The 10277-nt window shown below is 34.9% G+C and overlaps 1 protein-coding gene across 1 annotated transcript; it reads left to right on the top strand.

The window, feature by feature from the left end:
* Positions 1-1359: 1359 nt before the first annotated feature.
* LOC144980589 (telomerase Cajal body protein 1-like) lies at positions 1360-5274 on the top strand. Its single transcript, XM_078928265.1, has 4 exons — positions 1360-1473; positions 1903-2006; positions 2715-2861; positions 4835-5274. The coding sequence occupies exons 1-4, from the start codon at positions 1360-1362 to the stop codon at positions 5010-5012; spliced, it is 543 nt and encodes a 180-aa protein (XP_078784391.1). The 3' UTR covers positions 5013-5274.
* The last annotated feature ends 5003 nt before the right edge of the window (positions 5275-10277 follow it).

The raw sequence follows: 10277 nt of genomic DNA, 5'->3' as shown, positions 1-10277 counted from the left end.
TTTTTTCCTTTTTTTTTTGTTGTTTTGTTTTGTTTTTGTTTTTTTTTTTTTTTTTTTAAGGTCAATATACCTAGACCTGTTTATTGTCGTATTTAAAAGACTGTGATTATTCTAAAATGGCAAAGCAACGACAAACATTGGTTGTCTCCCATTCCTGAGGTTAAAAAAAAAAAAAGTTTATTTGTATAGCACCCAATCCTGTTGACAAAACAGCTCTAGGCACACAAAATTGTAAAACATCATTGTAAACATTTTTGTACACACACCCCATTTATACAAGCGCACGCACGCACACACGTATCATCACAACGACACACACACACATGCACCAAAACGCGAATATGCATACAGAGATGAAATATAGCTGTTAACATGAATTATTGAATAAAAATCATATCAGGACATTTAACAATAATGGCAGATGAAGGGAGATTATAATGATATTATGTCATGAGAATTCTGATGTAACAAATGTACATCTTACAAAAAATAGTTTAATTTACTGGGCACAAACATTGGTCAATTAATGTGGATTAGTCAGAGTACACAAGATGGTACCATGGTCGCATTGACCACCAAGAAAGAATTGAATTGAGGCATTATTGAACTGAGAAAGGTTAAAATCTAAAATTGTTATTATTATTATTATTATTATTATTATTTTTATTAATTATTATTATTATTATTAGTAGTAGTAGTAGTAGTAGTAGTAGTAGTAGTATTTTTAGTATTATTATTTATTATTATTATTGCTGTTGTTGTTGTCGTTGTCTCGTTATTATTATTATGATTATTATGATGACGATGATTATTATTATTATTATTATTATTATTATTATTATTATTATTATTATATCATTATTATTATTATTATTATTATTATTATTATTATTATTATTATCATTATTATTATTATTATTATTATTATTATTATTATTATTATTATATTATTATCATCATCATCATCATCATCATCATCATCATCATCATCATCATCATCATCATCATCATCATCATCATCAATCATCATCATCATCATCATCATCATATCATCATCATTATATTATTATTATATATTATTATTATTATTATTATTATTATTATTATTATTATTATTATTATTTATACTATTATTATATATTATTATTATTATTATTATTATTATTATTATTATTATTATTATTATTATTATTATTATTATTATTATTATTATTATTATATTATTATTATATTATTATTATTATTATTATTATTATTATTATTATTATTATTATTATTATATTATTATTATTATTATTTACTTTCATATTCAAGAGTTGTCTCAAATTCATCTGTTGCCTATCTTTACACATTCGTCTCATGTTCTACTACTCCCTGACCAATGCCTTGTGTCTCATCCAAGGTCAGCAAGGGGGAGTAACTCACATCATGATTTCACCAGACGGCAACCGACTGTACACAGGAGGAAGAAAAGTGAGAAAGACATCGATTTTCTTTTAGAAAATATGGTTGTTTTGTTTTTTTTAATGAGAGGAATGTGTGTGTGTGTGAGAGAGAGAGAGAGAGAGAGACAGAGAGAAGGAGAAGGAGAGAGAGAGAGAGACAGAGAGAAGGAGAGAGAGTGTGTGTGTGTGTGTATAAATTAACATATTCTCTCTCCCTCTTTCTGTCTCGTCCATGATCCAAATCCAATAATATGGTAGTGGCGTTATCTCATTCGTCTGTAGTGTTTCATTCATCCTTATTTGTTGATAAAGAGGAAACCTGAAACATCCATTTTATCTGTTTTCGTATATTAAATTTAAGCTTACATTCAATTTCACATTGTTATTTATTATGTTATTTTATACTTTCCTTGTTTTGTTTTTTTGTCCCCACTTTTTTTATGCTGCAACCCTGTAGGATCCTGAGATAGTCTGCTGGGACATGCGAAACACGGGACAGGTTTTGTGTACCTTCCTTAGAGACGTTCAGACAAACCAACGCATCTACTTTGACTTGTCACAGTAAGATTCAAATATGCATTCATATGAAATGATACGATATGATGTGATATTATTATCATTATTATCATAAAATGGCTGAAACAAATGTGTCGGCAAAAGAATATTTTTTTAAAATGTGAGATAATAGATATTATAATTCACACTCCTGAATTGTCGAGCACTCTATATGATCCAGGTATATCAATTTCTCATGAATATATATTCTAACCATGTTTCTATCCTCACTCCATGTCCCGCCTGTTAAGTAAACCTATGTTAAATTCTAACCATGTTTTCTATCCTCACTCCGTGTCCCATTTGTTAAGTAAACCTGTTCAATTCTAACCAAGTTTTCTATCCTCACTCTTTGTCTCATCTGTTAGGTAAACCTTTGTCAAATTCTAACCATGTTTTCTATCCTCACTCTTTGTCTCATCTGTTAGGTAAACCTATGTCAAATTCTAACCATGTTTTCTATCCTCACTCTTTGTCCCATCTGTTAAGTAAACCTGTCAAATTCTAACCATGTTTTCTATCCTCACTCCTTGTCCCGCCTGTTAAGTAAACCTATGTCAAATTCTAACCTTGTTTCTATCCTCACTCTTTGTCCCATCTGTTAAGTAAACCTGTCAAATTCTAACCATGTTTTCTATCTTCACTCCGTGTCCCATTTGTTAAGTAAACATATGTCAAATTCTAACCTTGTTTCTATCCTCACTCCTTTTCAAGGAGTGGAAGGTATCTGGTATCTGGCAACCACGATGGAAATGTCCAGATTTGGGATACGCTGGAACCGGGACACGAGGTGGCAGGGGAGATAATCATGAAACCATGCTGCGCATTCCAGGCTCACAATGACTGTACAAATGGTGTCAGGTAAGTTTTTGTCGAAATGTCAGTTGCCATACAACACAGATATTTTTTATATGCTGTGGGAGGGGGGAAGACGAGGTATCAGGGGAGATAATCATGATGACATGCTGCGCCTTCCAGGCCCACAATGACTGTACTAACGGTATCGAGTAAGTTTTTATCGAATTTTTTGGTTGCCATACAACACAGATTTGGTATATGCTGTAGGTGGGGGGAGGCAGTGAGGTATCAGGGGAGATAATCATGAAGACATGCTGCTCCTTCCAGACCCACAATGACTGTACTAACGGTATCGAGTAAGTTTTTATCGAAATGCTGGTTGCCAAACAACACATATTTGGGATATGCTGTAGACGGGGGAGAGGTGGGGGGGGGGAGAAACGAGGTATCAGGGGAGATAATCAGGAAGACATGCTGCACCTTCCAGGCCCTCAAGGATTGTACAAACGGTGCCAGGTGAGTTTTTATTGAAATGTGACCCATTGTCTCTCAATGATGACATGTCATGTCGGGATGAGTTGAACCCCAAAAAATGACTTTAGATATAAAATGATAGCAAATACTAATTTTTAATGTTTTTTTTCAATGTAATAAATAACAATAATAAATAGAGCATTTATATAGCGCAATATCCACTAAACGTGCTCAAAGCGCTTTACAAGGGGTCCCTGGCCAACAGCAACACTTAACATGTAGGACAGGACATGATGCCTGTTAGGCGATATTACATTTTTTTCGGACAGACACAACGCTGTTAACAGTCAGGTACTCATTTTACACCTGAGTACAGTGAGAGAAAGTGAGTAAAGAGCCTTTTCCAAGGGCTCAACTATGCGCCGATAGCGAGGCTCAAACCCAGGACCTTCCAATCCGAAAGCGAGTGTCATACCACAAGACCAAATAGCCGCAATGTAATAAAATGTCCATGTACGAATAAATTATTTTCCACAATGACGAATGGAAATGAACCCCAAGTTTCATGTTTGTGTCTAAATAAATAACAATGTGAAATTGAATGTAAGCTTCAATTTAAGATACGAAAACAGATAAAATGGACGTTTTGGGTTTCCCCTTTATCAACAAAACAGGATGAATGAAACACTACAGACGAATGAGATAATGTGATAGTGGCGTTGTTTACATAGTATTTTCTTCTTTTTAAACAAAAAATGCGGAAGAGAATTCACTGACTGAATAGACAGTCATAAGTAGACCTTCAGAGCCTAAGGGCCCATGGAGCCAGACTTTATCCTGGTGTCTATAGCGCTAAACAGATAATGGCAATTACTTGCTACCCTTTGGATAAGATTCTACTCTATTGCAAAATACTTTCCATTAGATCTCTGTCTATCTATCTATCTCTCTCTCTCTCTCTCTCTCTCTCTCTCTCTCTCTCTCTCTCTCTTGATCTCGATCTCTCTCTCTCATCCCTCTCCCTCTCTTCTCTCTCTGTCATCCCTCTCCCTCTCTTCTCTCTGTCTCTCTCTTATTTTTTCACTCTCTCCCTCTCTCTCTCTCTCTTTCTCTTTCTCTCTATCCCTCTCTCACTCTCCCTCTCTTCTCTCTCTTTTTTTCTCTTGGCCTCTCTCTTATTTTTTCACACTCTCTCTCTGTCTGTCTCTCTCTCTCTCTCTCTCTCTCTCTCTCTCTCTCTCTCTCTCTCTCTCTCTCTCTCTCTCTCTCTCTCTCTATGTTTATAGTGTCTGTGGGGGAGGGGGGGGATCTTTTTATATGCATTTGATTACTACTGCATGGATTGGAATTCGTAGCTTTGACTTTGAGAATGGTATTTTAACATTTTACGCGCTTAGAGGTTTCAATGAAAGGTGCTCTAGAAATATGCTTATTATTATTATTATTATTATTATTATTATTATTATTATTATTATTATTATTATTATTATTATTATTATTATTATTATTATTATTATTATTATTATTATTTTCTTCCTCTTTTATTTTTTTAAATCTTCCAGCTTCAATCACCAGAAATCCTTGCTGGCCACAGCATGTGGTCAGAGACATTTCAAGAATTTTGACAGCGACAGCAGCGATGATGATGATAGTAATAGTGGTGGTGTCAAGATGGAGAAGAAGCACGAGAAGCCATCTGAATTTTCCTTGAAAATTTGGAGTATTCCTTGCACCTCTTAGTATCACAATCACCCGATATAGGCATCGTCATCATTATCATCTTCAACATCATCATTATCATCATCATCACTCGCACCACCACCATGATCCTCATCATCATCATCATCATCATCATCATCATCATCATCATCACTAACATCTATAACAATTGTTTGTACACAATCACAGTCATGATTATCTTCAGCTGCACGGAGTTGCGACTCCTTATGACTGAAGATGAAAACCTAATAAAAATGCCACAGTCAGCTAAGTGGAAAGATCACATCGGAGTTGAAAATAGAGTTCTTGATTGGTATGAAAATCTTTTGTTGTCTTTGGACAACTTGTCGTGTAATATGAAAAAAACAGCTAAACGAATCACACTTTGTGGTCTCAATAGTTCTGGAATTTCCAGTGTGCGGCTATGTGGTCTAGTGGTATGATACTCGCTTTCTGATCGGAAGGTCCTGAGTTCGAGCCTCGCTCGGTGCATAGTTGAGTCCTTGGAGAAGGCTCTTTACTCACACTCTCTCACCGTACTCAGATGTAAAAAGTGGATATTGCGCTATATAAAAGCTCAATTTCTTTTTTAAAAGTTGGTTATTCAATTTACCTTTAGTACAGTGGATTCCACCATAAGTCAACACCTCTTATAGTGAACACCTTGTTGGTCTCAAATTTTCTGTTAGCTTACTTACTTACTTACTTACTTATCCGAACCAGTGACCACCTGAGCTCTTGTGCCATGACGTAGAAGTTAGACGTCTTTTGTAGTTGTTCCAGGTGACTATAAAGTGTGTTACTGATGCTTGGGTTTTCTGTTAGCTAAGTGTGTTCTATTGACAATGGCTAAAGTCAACCTTGTTTAAAGTCAAGAGGGGGGGGGGGGGGGGGGGTGGCTCAGTTGGTAGAGCACTCGCATCATACGCAAGGTGACCACGATCGACCCCCGGGTGCAGTCGTCGAGATATTTTTATCTGCCCACCCATAGTGAATGGGTAGCTGAGTCTGTTAGATTTGGTGGAAAGTACTTTGCGATAGACTAGCATCCTATCCAAAGGATAGCAAGCAATTGTTATTGTCCGTTTCACGCTATAGAATAGAAACCAGGATAAACTTGGGCTCCAGGAGCCTATGGTTCTGAAGGACTACTACCACCTCTATGGTGTAATGGTAGCACATCTCACCGGTAATCAGGATGTCTGAGGTTCAATCCCTAGTTGAGGCATGCTGATTTTTAAAAAATATTTTTCTTCTTTTTTTTTTCTTTTTTTTCTTGTATTTTTCTTTAAAATGAAATCTAAAAAATAAATTTTAAAATATAAAATTCCCTTATTTCATCCCATATGGGAAATTTGTCTCTGGGGTCTATTCCAAGGGGAAGACTGGAATTACCCAGACGTCAGCCGCAGTGCAGTACCGCAAATTGAGCCGGGCAGGGCGAGCTGGTGACTTGCTCAAGGTCACACAGCCCAGCTGTGGGGGTAATCAACCTCGGTACCTTTCTGGTATAATAATAATGAAATTTATTTATATTGCGCCCACTCCTCTATACAATAAAGCTCTAGGCGCATAACAATAACTTCAATCCATTCAAATTTCTCTCTCTCTCTCTCTCTCTCTCTCTCCTCTCTCTCTCTCTCTCTCTCCTCTCTCTCTCTCTCTCTCTCTCTCTCTCTCTATCACTAACTTTATCTATCTCACTCCCAGTCTCTCTCGCTCTCTAACCTCTCTCTCTCTCTCTCTCTCTCTCTCTCTCTCTCTCCTCTCCTCTCTCTCACACACACACATACACACACACACACACAAACCTTCCACCATCCAACTATTTAACATATTTAAAAGATAAAGTAATATATAATATATAATATATATATATAATATAATATATATTATAATATACATATCCTGTGATCATCGTCTGCTCAAATAAAATAACTAATAACCGGTATAAGGCAAAGATCGTTCCCCTGAGCCACGCTGCCCCCTTTCTGCTTTATCTGGCGTTGCTTCATGGACACTTTTTCAGATCTTTATTTTATAGACCAGTGCCTGCTCCCTAATTGGATTCAATAGTCTGATGTCACATTGCCCAGCAATGGCGGTAATCGTGGTTCTAAACAAAGAAAATCGGTTCCTTTTTATTCTTCATGCTGGCTAGGACTTTTCATATGTCTTGTGATCAGAATATGTAAAAGTCAAAACATGATCAGATTTATACTGGTTTTTTTATTTTCTCCACTGGATACGCTTTTATGCTCGTCGGAGAAATATTTCATAAGGGCGTCCGCCATTGTTCCGATAGTTTAGAGCCAGTTAATAAGTTACCATGCGTCATTACAAGGGAAGTGACGTCACGACTGTTGATGCGTATTTGTGAATTCACAAAGGTAAATCATGAAAACCAATTGAAATTGTGTGGCTGCGTGGTCTGACAATGGTATGACACTCAGTTTTGAATTGGAATTTTAATTCCAAGTCTGTATTGCTCCTCACCAGGCGAGGGGCACCTCGTAAAAGTCTCATAGTTGAGTCCTTGGGAAAGACTCTTTACTCGCAATCTCTCACTGTACTCAGGTGTAAAATGACTACCAGTTAGTCTGTTGACAGCGTTGTCTGTGTCGGAAAAAATTGTCATATCGCCTAACAGGCGTCGTCATGTCTCGTTCTATATGTTACATGTTGCAGTTAGTCAGGAAGCCTTTGTAAAGCGCTTTGAGGATGTTTAGTGGATATTGCATAAAAGCTCCAAGTTTGTTTTTTTGTTGTTTTTTTTTTTTAAATCACTGGTGCTGAATTGACCTAAATGTCTTGCAAGCACTGTAAAACCCTTAAAAACAAAAAAAAAAAAAAAAACAATTTTTAAAATCATTAACATTGAACATTCACATCATTGATATAATAAATAAATTTAATCACACGATAAGTGAAAATATAACAAAGAAACGAAAACAAATCAAAATAAACTCATAATGTGTAAGTACATAAGCAACAGATTTCATAGCAAGTTGAAAATTTATCATCTTGTCAATGAGCAAAATAGATAACAAATACAAGTCTCAGTTTAGATACGTATGACTTTCGTAGTTGAAGAGAATGAATTTTGTTTCCCCAAGTTTTAGACTACTTGAATTTTCTATTTATTACCATTTTGACAATTCGAATAATTAAATGATTATATATCTTTTTTTTTTCTTTCAAATTTTTAAGAGAACAAACAGCGTTTATAGTAAAAATATTACGATGCGTCGCCGTTATCTTTTGTTATTTCCAGAGCTGTCTACGTGAAATGTTAAAAATTCGTAGTTTCCAGAGAAAAAAAAATGAAAAGGTCACAATGAGTAGAATTACAAATCAATTATTTGCCCTCAGCATAATCAAAATTTGCCCCAAAATCCTAAAACTTAAATACAGTTTCTAAGCAACCAAACTCTCCTTTTCAACAAGATTTATTGAATCAAAAATGTCTATGCAGTTCTCTAGCTGGAGCCAAAAATTCGTAATTTTACAAATTTTTCGTAGCACTTGACAGGCTTGTAATTCTCTCCTTACCAACCATCTCCAACACAATAATTGATTTTCTAAGCACGAACTCAAAGGGAATAATAAATAAAATACATTCCTAATCCTATGCATAATTTTGTTCAACAATACAAGCCGTACAAGACATTAGGTTTTCAAAACCATAACAAAAACAATCTTCAAATTTTATGGTGTACAAAAGAAATCTGAATAAGAAAAATATTTGTTGTATCGAAATGAATGTGACTATAAAAGTATTTGTTGTATCGTAATGAATGTGACTATTTTCTCATGGTTGGTAAGGAGAGGGTTTAAAAAATTAAAAAACTAGAAAATATGATATATGTGACCCTTCGTCTCAAAACGGTATTATGTCGGAATGAATAAGATGCTGTAAATTAAATTTATGGCCAGAAATACCAGACTTGCAATCAGTTTGTATAATTTATTGAATAGAATGAATTTCGTATCTTAGAATGTTAAATAGCAATAATTCCAATTTTTGATCAGTTTAGCTTTAATTTGGCTATTTAGTATATGGTTCATCCCGACATAATACCGTTTTGAGACGATGGGTCACATATTTTTTCTCCTCATGCATAAAATAGATTTTAATGCCAATGACATCCTAAACACAATGATAATTCTTAATGTCAAATCGTTAGATTTGGAAACAAATCATTGTAAAACTTTTATTTATTTTTTTTTAAAGGAAAGAATATGTTTGGATAAGAAATAATGTGAGGTCATTAATTTTTAAAAGTGAATAGGGAATGAGATTAGCAGAAGAGTAGCGTCCCTTGATTGGACGTCACCCATAGTCTGTGACTCGCGGAAGCGAGGACGAGAGACGCAAGCGCACAACCAACATGACGTTCTCTCTCTAATAACTTTTCCGCCGGTGACGTCACAGACTATGGATGACGTCCAATCAAGGGACGCTACTCTTCCGCTAATCTCATTCCCTATTAAAAATTACGCCTTTCTGACACGGCATCATAAGATACCAATTACCACCAAAAAAAAAAAAAAAATAGAAAACAAGACCAGTCTATTTCAATGTTTATAAATAGATGAAAGAATGAGCCTATGATTATGATGGTAGTGATCACAATTTGTAGAATTGCCAACGCCCCTAGAAAATGCTGTCAGTCAGATTCATGAAAAATGAACACAGACATACATGGATAATAAAAAACAGGCAATGAAAAAAAAAAAAAGACAAACAAAACAATTAGGCTTCTCGGTTGATTACATCACAAAATGTATTTTGTTTGTGTGTTTATATGTGCGTGTTTGTTTTGTTTTGTTTGTTTGTTTGTTTCAAACCAAAACCATCTGTGTATCTACCGAAATTAAAGATATTATTATGATCATTTCATCATTAAACAATGTCTGTGCCAAAGCTTTAGTATGATAACCTTTTGCACAGAGGTAATGAAAGGCCCTTCATAAAAAATAAAAAAGATAAAGAAAGAAATAAGAAAACATTTCAGCACATCAACATCATCCTGACCTGTTACATAATTCTTTTTTTTTAATATCACAAGGTTTAAAGTTCATACATAAATATACAAACCAAAAAGATAAAACAAACGAACAAAAAACGAGAAAATCGTAATCAGACATTGGAAAACTCTACAATAGTGTGAAGTTGGCAACCCAGCATAGAGCGTATATAAACAATGCATAGCGTGAAGTTGGCAACCCTGCATAGAGTTTGTGCTTGAAGAATGCATAGTGGGAGTCTGACAACCCTGCATT

The sequence above is a fragment of the Berghia stephanieae genome, chromosome 10 (genome assembly GCF_034508935.2).
Source record: "Berghia stephanieae isolate SIO BIC M18660-M18661 chromosome 10, UCSD_Bste_1.3, whole genome shotgun sequence".
Lineage (NCBI taxonomy): Eukaryota > Metazoa > Mollusca > Gastropoda > Nudibranchia > Aeolidiidae > Berghia > Berghia stephanieae.
The sequence above is the reverse complement of the archived record's forward strand: the minus strand, read 5'-3'. Positions and strand labels throughout refer to the sequence as shown.